The sequence below is a fragment of the Capsicum annuum genome, unplaced genomic scaffold, assembly GCF_002878395.1.
Source record: "Capsicum annuum cultivar UCD-10X-F1 unplaced genomic scaffold, UCD10Xv1.1 ctg3101, whole genome shotgun sequence".
In the NCBI taxonomy this organism is placed as follows: domain Eukaryota; kingdom Viridiplantae; phylum Streptophyta; class Magnoliopsida; order Solanales; family Solanaceae; genus Capsicum; species Capsicum annuum.
This window is the reverse complement of record NW_025837613.1, coordinates 1-16,205: the sequence shown is the minus strand read 5'-3', so window position 1 is coordinate 16,205 and position 16,205 is coordinate 1. Positions and strand designations below refer to the sequence as shown.

The 16,205-nt window shown below is 35.3% G+C and overlaps 1 protein-coding gene and 1 long non-coding RNA gene across 2 annotated transcripts in view; both read left to right on the top strand.

The window, feature by feature from the left end:
• LOC124891135 overlaps positions 1–2,877 on the top strand; it is a 12,470-nt gene extending 9,593 nt beyond the window's left edge. Inside the window, exon 2 of the long non-coding RNA XR_007049539.1 lies at positions 2,200–2,877. This is a non-coding gene — a long non-coding RNA (uncharacterized LOC124891135). The remainder of the gene's footprint in view (positions 1–2,199) is intronic.
• A 10,830-nt stretch (positions 2,878–13,707) lies between these two features.
• On the top strand, positions 13,708–16,090 carry LOC124891136 (probable leucine-rich repeat receptor-like protein kinase At1g35710; the record flags this gene model as incomplete). The annotated part of the gene is made up of 2 exons (XM_047402943.1): positions 13,708–14,686; positions 15,030–16,090. Coding segments are annotated over exons 1-2 (2,040 nt in total), but the record flags the coding sequence as incomplete, so codon positions are not given.
• Between the last annotated feature and the right edge of the window lie 115 nt (positions 16,091–16,205).

The window sequence follows — 16,205 nt, the reverse complement described above, 5'->3', positions numbered from 1 at the left end:
TTGTTAGCATCATACGTGATCTTTTATCTGACTTCTGCCTGTTAGCCTGTTATCTATTATTTCGGGCTATAGCTTGGCTTGCCTACTGGGGGTTAAAGTAGGCGCCCTCACGGCTTGAGAAATCGGATCGTGACAATACAAAGTTAAGTGACGATGGATTTACTGTAATAAGGAGTTATAGCGCGTCGTTTGTATCTGAAAAATAAAGCTGAATACCAAATAACAAAATAGCTACTTGTTATATACGTTGTAATTGTTACTTTAACCAGCTTAACATGTCATTATCTCAACGAAAACAACTTAACTGGATCTATCGATTCCCACATCAATTGTCAACTTAAGAACTTTCAGGGTTTGCACATGAGTAATAACAAACTTTCCCAGGGGTTTACTCCGAGAAATCCTTTAAAATCACGGCTTCAAACCTAATAGTTGGTGATATTAGTAGGTTTTTTCATATATATCTATACTCCAAATCAAAAGATATAAATCCCTGTGAATCAATAGCTGGCAGTAGTTAAATTTTGGTTTGCCAAAATTAAATCCTTATTCATTATGATATTGTAGTCAGCAATGTTTAAGTTGTTAACTCAAATTATGAATTCCACCTGTATCTACTGGAGATAAACAAAGATAATAATAAAGAAAATGTATTCAATTCATTCTTGCTCCTCCAATGAGCATCTTATATTTGGTATAAAACTTAGTGGAAGACTCCTATTTCAGTCTTCTTTCTTGGTGTGCCACGTAAACAAATTAAAATCACTTTTTTTGTTTCTTTAGTTTTATTATTAGTCTTTAGATGACATAATTAATGAATAAAGGAAAGTAATTCCTTTTTTCCTTAAAATATGTGTGATTGGAAAATTCTCGTTTTCTAGGGAAACACCAAATCAGTCAGTAATTTCCTGGGAAGGATATTCAATTGTCGTGTTGTAATTTTTCCTTACCGCTCCTTTGTACATGTGTGTGTTTTCGAGATTGCAGACATTGTTCATTCCCCATTATTCTGACTTTCTATGCTCATCGTCTGAGTTGAAGGTTGTCAGAAACCAAATCCTTTTTGCGGCCATACCGAGCCTGACAATGGTCAGTTAGTTAAATAGGATTTTGCAGTACAGGTGCTTTGCCAAAACAATTTCAGATATGTTAAAAGCTCTCCCGGATTGGGTTGGCCACGGTATGGACCAGCTTGAAGCATTTTGTGACTGAATGGGCAGTTAGTTATGTCATCAAGTTTACGCAATTCCCTTATTTCATGTAAGACCAAGAAACAGCAAACAGTTGCCTAGAGCTCTGCGAATTTGATATGGGAATTAGCTATATGAATACAAATAGGCAAGTAATAATACAAATGTTTTAAAAGCTGGTTGGTTTGTTGCAAGAATTAGGGGTACCAGTTCATACACCAATGAGATTACACTGTGATAGCAAGGCTTCTATACAGATAGCCTCTAATCCTATTTTGCATGCGAGGACTAAGCATATCGCCATAGATTTCCATTTCGTCTGGGAGAAAATCAAATAACAGCTGATTCAACCTCAATATTATTAAACTCATTCCCAAATTGCAGATATGCTCACCAATGGCTGTGGGATTACTATATGTCTACCAATGTCCAGCTTCATGGGGTGGGGGTGGCGGGTATGCTAATCCATATTAGAGCAGTGTAGTTAGTTATAACTGTTTTAGATTAGTTGTTAGTTAAGTGATGGTTGTTAGTACAGAACTGTTCTTTAGTTAGGAACATGAGACCTGTTCAGTTGTATGGATTATCTTGTTTCCAATTGGTTGTCTTACTGGCATAATTTTATTTCTGTAGATGACACAGAGGATGTCTAGTTTTAGAGAACTTAATTTTTCTTAAAGCTAAATTTTCTTTAGTGCAACAAAATGTTCTAAATAGAGCGGAATGGAGGCCAAAGATTCATTCCATACCAACTAGTTTGTGTTCGAGGCAGAGTTAACTTTATGAATGCAAAGCTATATATCTGTTCGAGTAATGGTGTGCGAGACAGTATATACAGTCATAAAAATAGCAAATGCTGCAAAGCCGTATACCAATTAGCAATAGTGCTGCAGATGAGTAATCAGAATCAGTGCCCGTAAGTTCATAATGTTGTCGATAGTTAGTTTAAATGTTGCATGTTCTATATCCTTTACCCCTATATGGGAAAAGTAATGAGTTTCACATCCAGAAAACAGAAAGCCATTGGTAGCAGAAGGGTGGCTGACCATTTTATGGGAAGATCAAAATTTGCAAAACAATGGAACTCCAAATAGAACCATGTATACAGCAGCACCGTGATGACGAAACTGGAAATGACGTTGACGATTTGGAAAAAAATAATGTTAGTACTTTTTTAGGACACATTTTGCAACAGAAACTACTGCATCAATACTATGCTCTAGATCCTATTCGTTCCAGGAGTTCCGTATGATGATTTCCCAAAGTTTGCTTCAGACATGCCAGAACAGGCGAACCTGTTGTTTCTTCATAAGGAAAATGTGCACGTAGAGCAGATTCATGAAGGAAAATAGACATGATCTTTGATTGCTGATACGAATGTGCAAAGTTCGAATATAACCACGAAAAAATGAAGTTGGCTAATTTATCTTTTGTAATTAACTCAAAGAAACAGCCAGGGTTCATATGGTCCTTGGATGTGTCAACATATTACGGAAGCCGTAATATTCTCTTCTGGAAAATGAAAAAGTATATAACATTGGCCGTTATATAAAATTATGGGATCAAACATAGTAGTTGTTCATCTGTTAGGAGTGTTTTCGATATATATTTTTATTTTGTATGGAAAGTTACAAATCTTGGTGAACCCATAGCTGACACTAGTTACATATATTTTGGTTTGCCAAAACTAAGTCCTTATTTGTTATGTATTCAATGTGTGAATTTCCTATCTATCTCTTAAGTTTCCTTTTTTGTAATTTTATTTTGGAGCCCACAACTTTATTTCCTGTTCCCTATAAAGGTCTATGAGGGAAATTATTGGCACTTCATGAAAGAAAGAAACATTTTAAACGTGAAAATCTTTCTTATAAATTCATAGTAATATTGAAATTATTGGTAACTTTATGCAAGGAAGAGACATTTTAAACATAAACATCTTTCTTATAAATTATTGTAATATTAATTCAGTTCATTCTTGCTGTGTTTTTGCATCCTTACATTTGGTTACAAAAGTTAGGATAAAATGACACTAATGGTATCTTATGTTTAATGGTAGATTCAAAATGGTCTCTTAAGTATGATTTAATAGTTTTGATCCTTTAAGTTTGTAAAAAGGTAAAATTTTTAGTCTTTGTTGTTAGTTTTAATACTGTTAAAATAATATAGCAAAGAGAGCCAAGAACTTAGCGGCTGAAAATAGAGATGGGTTAGAAGAGAAGTGATGCAGAGAAGTTTAATTTTTTTCGTGTAAAGCTGTATATTTCATTGAACATCAACTCCTCTTTAAATAGTCGCTATTACAACCAAAAATAGGTTAAACATACCATAAAAATAACCTATTTGCTATAAAAAATATTAGAAACAACTAATCAGCTTCCTACCAAAAATAGAAATTCCAATTTGACTAGGAGTTGTATGTAGAAAAAGTTGGATAAAAATAAAAAATAAATTATGTGTATTATTCTTTAAAACAACTTCTACCACTCCTCCTTGCTTTAGAAACTGCAAAGTTTTGATCTTCTGTCTTGGGATCACAACACTTGATCACCCAAAGTGACCTTGTGAATAAATCTGCAGATTCATCTTTTGGCTTGTAGTGAACTAAATTCACTTTTTGTCTTGAATACAAGCCTTGACTATTAAATTCTTTTAGCATATCTACCTGCTTTGTTTGCATCTAGAATTTAAATTTTTCCATTTTTTTTTCTGAAACATAGATAACTCCTCCATTGCGTCAATTCCTTTAGGAACATTGAAATCTCCTTTAAGCCTAAGAGGTTCACATATTGCTTGTGCTTTTTCAATTAGAGAATCATCTTCTAATTTTTTCATCCTATGATCTTTTTCATGTTCTACAAAAACATCTCCATTGGATCAAATGAGAAATGTTTACCTCTCATCTTAATATTTAAAACTTCTTTTCCAATACCATCATTGATGAAGCAATGTTTATTCTCAAAGAATACTTTGTATCCTTTTTCTACCAACTGACAAATACTCAACAAGTTTTGATCAATATTAGGTACGTACACAAAGAACATCTGAAATTGCTTTATTACATGAACTTATTTGATGACAATAATTCATTTTCCTTTAATAAAAACCTGGTCCCCATTTTCAATCATAACTTTGGATATTTCAGTAGAATTTAATTATTTAAAATAACTATTGTTATAAATCATGTGGTTAGTGTAACTGCTATCAATCAACTAAAAATTTGTTAAAATCTTACTTGAGATACAATTTGCAATAAAAATATGGTCTTCTTCGTCTTCATTGACCACACGTGCATCTTCTTTATGGTTTTCAAATTTACTTTTGTAAATCACTGCTTCATGACCAAGTTGATTGCATTTATTGAACTTTGCTTCTTTCTTTTTCCAACATCTGTATGGTGGATGACCCTTTTCCACAGTGCTCACAAGGTGGATAATTTTTTAAATTTTTACCTACTCTGAGTTTTGTGATTGGCTTCTAAGACTTCTTCAACCATTCCATCATGCCCAAAAGTTTTCTTTGTTCCAATACCTAAAAAGAATTTAAGAACTTTGTTAAGATAATCTTGGACAGATCTTGTGTATTTTCTAAGGTAGTTGTACATGCTCCATATCTTTTGGGCACTGTAAGAAACAGTTTTTCAATAATTCTTGAATCTTTAAATTCAGTGACTAGTAATCTTAACTTGTTAACAATGCCAAGTAATCTGTCTGAGTTCTCATTAACTGTCTCAGAGTCTTTCATTCTTTGCAACTCAAGCAATCTTATCAAATTGTAACGCCCCGTAAAAGTCGTGCATGTATTAACTCTTAGTGGTGTGGTCTTAGACTTGAAAACATGAAATTTTTTTTAAGTGTCAAAGGACTTAGACTCATTTTTAGCTCGTAATCTTCGGAGATTTTATTTTCGACCTTCTTGACCCCTATTTTTAGATTTTTTTATTGCATTGCGATGGGGCAAGGTTTTAGTATGTCTCGGTTTAGTTTTGAGATTTTTAGACGAGCATAAGGGTACGTTTGGGGTGCCATTCCAGTGAGGTCTCGTGATCTGCAGGCGTCGCCTGGCAGATCGCTTGGCTTGGAAGAGAGCCCGCGATAAGGAAGGCACGCCTGGACTATAGCGGTGCTCTTGGCCTGATGGATTGCCCTAGGCCAAAAGTTTCAGCTCCTCTGAGAAATTAAGGATATTTTGATAATTGTCCATTCCCTTATCATCTTAAACACGGGATATAATCCCTAGAAGGCCAAAATAGAATCTCATTCACCAAAATTTCTCAAGAACTCTCTCAAGGGTTTCAAATTCAAAACCCTAATAGCTCAAGATTCAACCGTGAGTTTTCAAAACAAATTGAAGATTTGGAATCCCCGCAACGTAGGCTTCAAGAAACATTTACTATTTTTGCATATAGAGGTACGTGGGGTTATCCTAAAAATCTCATGGGCTTAAAAATTCATGTTTTAATAATGGAGGTTTTGAAATTATTAATATAACCATGTTTTAAATTGTTGTTGAAAAATTATTACATTATGCCCATGTGTTTTCAAATGATTTGATACAAAACTGCTTTATAATGACTCTCACTTATATGTTGTAAAAATATTGTATTTTTGTTTTTGATTACTCTGCATACCAGTACATTTGTATTGACCCCCTCCCCTCCCAAGTTCGGAGGCACAGTCTAGGGGTCCAGAAAATCAGTAGATCCTTCAGGAAGATTTTTAGAGTTACTTGGTGAGCCTTCTATATTCCCTTCCTGATGTCTGGCAGTTTATTTATCATTTAGTAGTTTTTGGGTCTACTGGGGGCCTTGTCCCAGTTTTTCAGACAGTTGTTTGTTTCAGTCATGTAGTAGAGATTTCGCAGATGGTTTTCCAGATGTTGATAGATATTGTGGGACATTATTTCCCTTTATTGATTTTCATTTGATTCATGACCATGTTTCCATAATATTATGTATCTTCTGCATTTTTTTTATCATATGAATTATGTGCATGATTACCAGATAGATAGGGGTGTTTTGGGCCTTCATGGTTTGGGATACTCATCACGGCTAGGGCTCTGGTTCAGGTCATAACAAACTTGGTATCAGAGCACGATTTATGGTCCCGGGGAGTCTGTGAAATTGTATCGGGTAGAGTCTTATTTATGGGTGTGTAGCACGCCACACTTATAAGCAGGAGGCTACTAGGCGTTTAGGAATGTCTCTCTTTCTTCATGTTCTAGTTTGTACAATAGTGTCAAAATGTCCCTCTTACATACTTAATTCGTGCTATGGTGTCGTCCATACGAAGGTAAAAGTTATCCCAAATTCTTTCCTTACTCTGATGTTCTCAAACATGTCCCATTATTGGGGCGATTCAAGTGCAAAAAGTTTAGAATCTACATGATATAGTCCTTTCCGATTGAGTCATATAAGATTTTAAAAAATTGTGCAAGGACTCTAGAAGAGTCCGTTTGCTTCAAAGTGTATTGATGCGAGTGTGAACCTTTATATTGATGAAATCGTGATTTTCAGTCTGCGGTATTGAGTGTATTCAGTCCCTTTACAAAAAAAAAAAATTTAGGTTGCAGATGTCGTGCTTTAGGGGGAATGATGTGTAACCGAATGTTGGAACTGTATTTCCACTCGAATAGTAGTATGAGTTAAAGTGCTGTTGTCATGACCTATCGGTAATTAAATCAGACCAAGAATTTGGTGATGTGAAGTCACAAAGTTAGAAGTCAGAGTGAGTGTGACTTTTGTGTAAATAAATATTTCAATTGAATAACCGATGTTTAAGTATGATTTACCCCTTTATAGTGATAAACTAATGTTTTAGCTAGTCGAACGTGTGGGATGGTATGGTAGTTCATGGAAGAAGTGTTTGACTCCGATTTTATTTATACAGAGTAAGGTGTGTATTCTTAGTTCATTGGATATTGCATATTAAATTTCTATCTCATGTAATCTTGTCATCAAGGTTTTGTTGAAAAAAAATACAGTCTAGTGAAGTCGTGTGGGGCTCTTTTGATTCACTAGCATAGTTGCCTTGTCATTCATCTCATTTTTCTTGTTCAAAATACAAAATCAAAGTCTAGTGAAGCCGTATGAGGCCTATTTCGATTCACTTGCAACTTGTTGTTCTTGTGTTGGTTTAATATATGTATAGCTGAATCTGTTTGCATGAGATTGAGTAAGTAAGTAGGAGGTGAGAAATCCATATAAGTAGATAAGATTGTATGGGGTTATGATACTAGATTAAGTTTGACCATGCCTATTATGTGAATTTACCCCCTTGACCATCTTTTGTTGGTAGTTGTAAACTAGTACTACTTATGAGAAGGTATGTATTAGATTTGTGAGGTATATGGATAGAATGTTCAATTTGGCGGACTAGTATATTATGTTGCCTTCTTCATTGGTGGTAGATGATTGATGCTAGACCATTGGCTTGAATTTAATGTAGGATGTGGATGTAAGAATAGTGGTATGAGATTAATGATGTATGTTTTGTGGGAATATATTAATAGGCTTGATGTGTTGAAATAGTGCGTGTTAATCAGTTATGATAAGGAAAACCATAAGGTCATGATCGATTATTGTTGTTATGAAGTTCTAGCGTACTAGTGTTTCGTGATGTCTATTTCATGGTTTCCAAGTGAGAATTGTGTGTAAGGTTGGGTTGTAAGTCATTTTTAGCACTAGATATTAAGTTTGATCAGTGGATGGCCATGAAGGTGGATGTGATGATTTCTTAATTAATGATACTAGTTATATGGAAGTGACCTAATAGGATTGAACGGTGTATGAAATGGCTTAAGTTTAAGTTGATTCGTAATGAAGTATAATGTTGTAGGTATGGTGTGTAAGTATGCCCAAGGTGATATGGAGTTGTGGCATTTCTCTAAGACTATTACATGTTGCGTGTGGCTAGTTGTACTGTTGAGTTAGTAGATGGAGAAAGACTAGTAGATGTTATATGGGTTCTAAATAGCCAGGTTAAAGAGTTTTGATTGATAGTGTTGAGTTTTTTTATATGATCTTGATTCTCATAGTAATGAGACATAAGTTTGGAGTCGCGATATTAGTAGGCTATGTCGAAAGAGGTACGGTTCATAAAAGGCTTGGTGATATCCATGTTAAGTGTTAGAATCTAAGTTTGAGTTTTGAAGGTTGAACCGATAGAAATAAGTGTGCAAGCATTATACTATGGCTACTGGGGCTATCAAAATATGGAGTGTATCTCAGAAGGTAGTATTAGCACTGGGTTTTCCACTTTCATGTGTGGTCTTTTGGGTTAAGTTCTATTAATTTTGCGTATTATCATATTTTAGATCCCAGAGTGCAGTGAGTGCGGTTAAGTTTAAAGTCTAGTAAGGGATCTCCCAAACTTAAGATGATGGCGTGAAGCCAAGGGGGAGATGATGTAACAAGTAACCAAGTCCGGCCCTCAGATTCTAGTAGTGATGTCAGTATGACATAGAACATCAGAAGGGAAGGGTGCGGCTCAACCCATTCCCGTCTCAGTATTTTTCAGTTATTCTAATACCTACTCATACCTCACGTTTCAGTTCCATGATCATAGTTCATGTTCATGTATATGATAAAGAATCACGTGCTCTTCCAGATTCCTAAATGAGGAACTTCAGTTCATTCAGTAGTCCAAATCACATTCCATATGTTATGAACTCTAAATTGAGGTCATGCAGCTCATGACTCATGTATTCACGCTTTATAGTGTGCCCAGTTCTCATAATTCACGCTATACTCTTTATGATAGGCGAAATATAGTTCATATCCATGTATGCCCCAATTCAGATTTTTCTTTGATAAATCCCGGATGTTGTTTTGTCATTCCTCAGGCCTTAGTTATGTGTCAAGTTTCATATAAAATCCTTCCATGCTTCAAGATCTTATGTTCTAATCTTTAGTGACTCCTCTTTATGTGATAATAGTGGTGATGAGTAAATGTTTCTTGTTAATAGAAAATCATAGTATGCTTGTTTTAGATAAGGCCATAAGTGTGGAGTGAGGTTGGGGCCAAGTCTTTGATGCATGTGATGGTTAGGTGAAAGGTGTGTGTGTGTATGTCCTTGGGGTAGCATGTGGGAGCTATATCGATAGATGATTAATGGAATATGTGAAGTGTATCTTTATGAGTGTTTGCTTTGAAGTTCATATGTGGTTATAAAGATAGGCTTGAATGACATGTTGGAATTTTTGTAAAGGAATGCTATATGCGCTAGCGACTTCGTAGTAATAGTTCAGAGTTAGCCATTGAGATGGTAAGGCATGATTGGATTAGGGTGTGATCTTTTAAGAGATATAAAAGGTTGAATCTTATGGTTTAGACTTGTATCGCGGAGTGGCATGTAGTATTTTGTGATTTGGAGTTAGGCCTGATCACAGTGAAGAGGATTTAAGTTACTATAGACATAAGTAGAAAGATTTATAAATGCCAATGCGAGAACAAATAAGTTAAATCGAATAAATGTGATATCTACAAGAAATAGTAAAGTTAAGGGAGTGTTCAAGGTGTGTGCTAATCTTGAAAGAGAGAAGTCGCATTGACTAAGGCCTGGCAATTCTATCCTGATTTATGAGTTATATGTTTATATTCCAGGCTGCAGAGTAATGTTAATGCTGGGATCCTATAGTCGGATGTCTTGTGCTACTCATGCCCAAGATCTTTTGCTACCCAATGCTACTAGGACTTCGTTAGGAAGAGCGTTGATAAGATACTCCAGATTGAGTATAAGTTTCCAGTACAGTTCAGTCTATGTGACCAGAAAATCAGTGTAGTAGTCAGATTTGCATGACTTGTTTTCTAGTCTTCTCAGTTAATCATGCTACCCAAAAATGTCAGATATGTTACTATTCCAAGATAGAGTATACTAGTAGTTGCGAGTATAGATCAGTTCATGTGTCATGTACTAGATTCAGATCCCAGATGTTCAGTTATGATTCCATTCATAGGTGCCTAGTGTATCGCCTCAATTTTTTGAGTGTCTTAGTGAATTGAGCATTCATAGAAGGACATAGGTTCCTAAGGGAGAGATACCCCATTCAGTTGCAAGCATAGATTCTTATTACAAGCTTCACATTAGTTATTATTGCGTATTCAGTCATACATTCGTACGTCAGTTCAGTCAGATATGCATGCATTAGAAATGCATGTTCAATAGAAAAAGTTCAGCTTTTCAGGTATTCATTCCTGCGTTCATGAGAACGACTCAGTCGCGTATTCCATGCAACTGATATGCATTTCTGTATAAGAATTCTGAATATCAGTAGTTCCAGTCGTATAGTCATTTTTCAAATCAGTGTATCCTTATTAAAGGACATACCATGTACACATTATTCCATACCTTTAAGGCTTCAACAAATTTCTACCCATCATTCGAGGACAAATGATCCCAAAGGGGAGATAATGTCATGCTCTGTAAAAGTCGTGCATGTATTAAGTCTTAGTGGTGTGGTCTTAGACTTGAAAACATGAAATTTTTTCTAAGTGTCAAAGGACTTAGACTCATTTTTAGCTCATAATCTTTGGGGATTTTATTTTTGACCTTCCCGACCTCCGTTTAGATTTTCTTGTTGCGTTGCTATGGGGCAAGGTTGTAGTACATCTCGGGTGAGTTTTGGGATTTTTAGACGAGTATAAGGGTACGTTTGGGGTGCCATTCCAGTGAGGTCCCGCGATCTACAGGCGTCACCTGTCCTAGAAGAGAGCCTGCGATAAGGCAGGCGATGCCTGGCCTATAACGGTGCTCTTGGCCAGGCGCCGCCTGGTGGATTGCCCCAGGCCAAAAGTTTCAGCTCCTCTGGGAAAATAAGGGTATTTTGGTAATTTTCCATTCCCCTAACATCTTAAACACGGGATATAATCCCTAGAAGGCCAAAATAGAGTCTCATTCACCAAAATTTCTCAAGAACTCTCTCAAGGGTTTCAAATTCAAAACCCTAATAGCTCAAGATTCAACCATGAGTTTTCAAAATAAATTGAAGATTTGGAATCCCCGCAACGTAGGCTTCAAGAAACATTTATTATTTTTGCATATAGAGGTACGTGGGGTTATCATAAAAATCTCATGGGCTTAAAAATTTATGTTTTAATAATGGGGGTTTTGAAATTATGAATATAACCATGTTTTAAACATTTCTATGATATTGATTTGGTCTTTAGGCCTATTTTTGAAGTGATTTGATATATTATATATATATATATATATATATATGTATGTGGTTCGAAAAGATGTTAACTTGAGAGCATGAATTATATGGAATCCCTCTCTGGATATGATTTTGTTTGAAATTTTCATATGATGTGAATTGTTTGAAAATCATATTGAAAAGCATGACATGAAATATTTCGAAAATTATTATGATTGGATATGATTTTGACTTGCAAGAAGAGGGTTGTTTATGTTGAAATATGTTGAACATAATGGTTGAATGAAAGAATGATATGATACCGATGACTTGCAAGTCGGGTAGGATGATACCCTACAGAATATGATATGTGATTGAATTAAATGAAGTTGAATGCATTGATTTTAAATGAGATAGGTGGATGTTCGAAAAAGGTGTTTGAATGTAAGGGCTCATCGCTGGAAACCGTGTTTGCCGACATGGGAATTTGGTACCTTGCTTTGTGATCTTGTATACCTGACATTATGTCATCCCAAATTGGGACTATGGTTAGGAGCCCTGCTTTGTGATCTTGTGCACTACCATACTTTATTGGGTTGAGACACCCTGCTATGTGATCTTGTGTGTCTTCCCCTCACTTATACTCTAATCTCGGCTGCAACCGAGGTTTGACCATTGGTGTAAATGTGATATTGTAGGGTTTTCCACCTAGCTCAGTTGCATTGCATTGTTGTTGAAAAATTGTTACATTATGCCCATGTGTTTTCAAATGATTTGATACAAAACTACTTTATAATGGCTCTCACTTATATGTTTAAAAATATTATATTTTTGTTTTTGATTACTTTGCGTACCAGTACATTTGTATTGACCCCCTCCCCTCTCAGGTTCGGAGGAACAGTCTAGGGGTCAGAAAATCAGTAGATCCTTCAGGAAGATTTGCAGAGTCACTTGGTGAGCCTTCTATATTTCGGAAGGCCTGATGTCTGGAAGTTTATTTATCATTTAGTAGTTTTTGGGTCTACTGGGGGCCTTGTCCCAGTTTTTCAGACAGTTGTTTGTTTCAGTCATGTAGTAGAGATTTTGCAGACGGCTTTCCAGATATTGATAGAGATTGTGGGACATTATTTCCCTTTATTGATTTTCATTTAATTCATGATCATGTTTCCGTAATATTGTGTATCTTCTGCATTTCTTTTATCATATGCATTATGTGCATAATTACCAGATAGATAGAGGTGTTTCGGGCCTTCATGGTTTGGGATACTCGTCACGGCTAGGGCTCCGGTTCGGGTCGTGACACAAATTTAGTGATGTGAGAGACATAATTCTTCTAAAAATAGTTGTTGAAACAGTAGCAAACATTGTTGCCTTCGCCTTAGACTTCGTGGTTTTTTTTCCTTGTGACTCTTAATTTGGGCTATGATGGAATTATTTGGCAGCAGATTAATTTCGGAATCCTCTTTCATAACTTTCTATAGATCAAGAGCCTCGAAGTAAGTTTATCATTCTCACAACCCATAATTGATAATTTTCACTATAAAAAACGAGTAGAGCTATTTGTGAAAAACTATTTTCAGAATCTATCTCTTCACTCATAGGTCCCTCAAGAAAAATAGCTCTAGATACCAATTGTTGGTTTTAATACTGTTAAAATAACATAGCAAGGAGAGCCAAGAACTTAGCGGCCAAAAATAGAGATGAGTTAGAAGAGAAGAGACACAGAGAAGTTTATTTTTCTTTTATTGAAAAGCTGCATATTTTATTGATCATCAACTCCTCGTTAAATAGTCACTATTAAAACCAAAAATAGGTTAAACTTACAATAAAAAAAAATATTTGCTACCAAAAATAATAGAAACAACTAATCAGTTTCCTACCAAAAATAGAAATCTTAATTTTACTAGGAGTTGTTTGTAAATAGAGTTGGAGAAAAATAAAAAATAAATCGGTGCATTATTCGTTAAAGCAACTTTTAGCATTTTCAAATATTTAAAATTTTGTTTGTTAAATATTTACCGAATTCATTCTTTCTGTGTTATTTCACATCTTACATTTGGTTATAAAAGTTAGTGGAAGACTCCTTTACGAGTCAATTCGAGTTATATTTGTTTATTGGTCTGTCACTTTAACAAATTAAAGACACTTTCTTTTTCTTGAGATGACATAAAGAAAAGAAAGCTTTTTCTTTTTCCTTAAAAAAAGTTTGAATGAAAAGATATTCTGAAAGAAAGAGCAAGAGATCTCTTTGCTATTTAAAGTCTCAAACTCACATTATTGCTAGTCATATCCATATTCCTACCAATTTATGCAATTATGGAGAAAGCCTTCTGTTCTTTTCTCTTAATAGTACTCTTGTTTCTTCACTATGTTATGACCAGTTCAGCCATGACCAAAACCAACATTACCACTGATCAATTGGCTCTTCTCTCTTTGAAATCCCAAATCATTTCAGACTCTTCTCACTTCTTGGATGAAAGTTGGTCTCCCGCTATTTCTGTTTGTCATTGGGTGGGAGTCACTTGTGATTCTCGCCACCAGCGAGTGAAGTCCTTGAATCTTTCTAACATGTCTCTTTCAAGCAAGATTCCCCATGAATTTGGAAATCTCTCATTTCTTGTTTCTCTTGACTTGGGAAGCAACAATTTCCATGGAAATTTGCCTCAAGAAATGGCACACTTGTGTCGGCTTAAGTTCCTTGATTTAAGTGTCAACAACTTCAGAGGGGAGATTCCTTCTTGGTTTGGATTCTTACACCAACTTCAAGTTCTAAATCTTAGGAATAATAGTTTCACCGGTTCCATCCCTTCTTCATTTTCTAATATATCCACACTTGATACTTTGAATCTGAATTTCAATTCCATAGAGGGTCAGCTACCAAAAGTGATTGGAAACCTTAGAGAATTAAAGTTGAGGGGTAACAATCTCATAGGCTCTATTCCTCCGTCACTCTCGAATGCCTCAAAGTTGGAGACTTTAGATATATCTTATAATTCACTTCAACGAAACATCCCAGAAGGGATCGGCAATCTTCACAACATGAACTGGTTGGCCATACAACATAATCAACTTACGGGTTCTATACCATTCACAATTTTCAATATTTCTAGGATCGAATTCATTTCATTTACTGGCAATAACTTATCAGGAAGTCTTCCTAATGGTTTATGCAATGATCTGCCAATACTCAAAGGGCTTTATCTATCCAAAAACAATCTTCATGGTCATATGCCTACAACCATGCCAAATTGTTCTCAACTTCAACTATTGGGTTTAACACGTAATGAGTTTGATGGACCAATACATAGTGAAATTGGAAGATTGAGTAACTTGCAGTTATTGCATCTTGGAGATAACCATTTCACAGGTAAGTTTTTATCTTCTGAATTGCTTCAGAATTTTATCTTATTAGACAGTAACAGCAGGGATAATTTCAGTTATTGAATTAATAGAGGTATCTAAGTTTGGTGATATTAGGCATGGAGAGAAGCCAGATTAATGGTTCTGTTCAAATATTTTTATCTTCTATACGTAATTTTTTTCTTTTTTCTTTTAGTACTTTCGTATCATCAACAATATAAAAGTAAAATCTTGGTGGATTCTACCTTGGGAGATTGACAACTTAAACAAGACACAATACTTATATCTTAGCAAAAAAAGATTAAACCAACTATTTAAACTCATTAGTAACCAACTATATGCGTTTCCAGGTGAAATACCCAAAGAGATAAGCAATTTCACTGAGTTGGAGGAACTTGATCTTTCGGATAATAGTTTTAGTGGTTCACTTGATATGGAGATCTTCAGAATATCAGGGCTGAGAAAGATTTCACTTACAAACAACAATAATCTATCAGGAATCCTCCCACCAAACATGTGTTCTATTTTACCCAACATTGAAGAGCTTTATCTGGGCTACTTAGCCAATCTTGTTGGGACTATTCCTCATTCCATCTCCAATTGTTCAAAACTTACTAATCTTGACTTTTCAGGCAACAAACTCACTGGCTTGATTCCCAATTCTCTTGGACATTTGACTCATCTACAGTTTGTAAATTTTGGGGATAACAATTTAAGCAGTGACTCATCATTAAGCTTCCTGACTTCCTTAACCAGGTGTAGAAATTTAAAAGTTCTTTCTCTATCTTTGAACCCACTAAATGGCATGCTTCCGGTGTCCGTAGGGAACTTTTCCACATCTCTAATAAAATTTTATGCCAGCATTTGTAAAATCAATGGGCAAATTCCAAAGGAAGTTGGGAACTTAAGCAGCTTATTAGACCTTAGACTTTCTGGAAACAACTTGGTGGGATCAATTCCCACATCAATTGGCAACTTGGAAAACCTTCAGCGCTTAAGATTGTTTGACAACACTCTTACAGGATTTATTGGAGATCATATATGTAAATTGCAGCATTTGGGTGACATTTACTGCGGTCAAAATCAATTTTCAGGATCGTTTCCTTATTGTTTGGGGAATATGACTTCTCTTAAGGAGATAGATCTTAGTTCCAACAAATTGAGTTCTAGTATACCACCAAGCTTAGGGAACCTTCACGATCTAGTGGTTCTTGACTTATCGTCAAACTACATGGGTGGTTATTTACCTCAAGAAATTGGAAATCTAAAGGCTTTAACAAAGCTGGATCTATCAAAAAATCAATTTTCAAATAGAATTCCAAGAGAAATTGGAGGATTACAAAATCTGGCACACCTTTCTTTGAGACACAACGAGTTGCAAGGATCCATACCTGACTCAATGAGCAACATGGTAGGTTTGGAATTCCTAGACCTTTCTCATAACAATATATCTGGAATAATTCCCAAGTCTTTGGAGAAACTTCAAAACTTGAAATATTTTAATATTTCTGTCAACAAATTGTGCG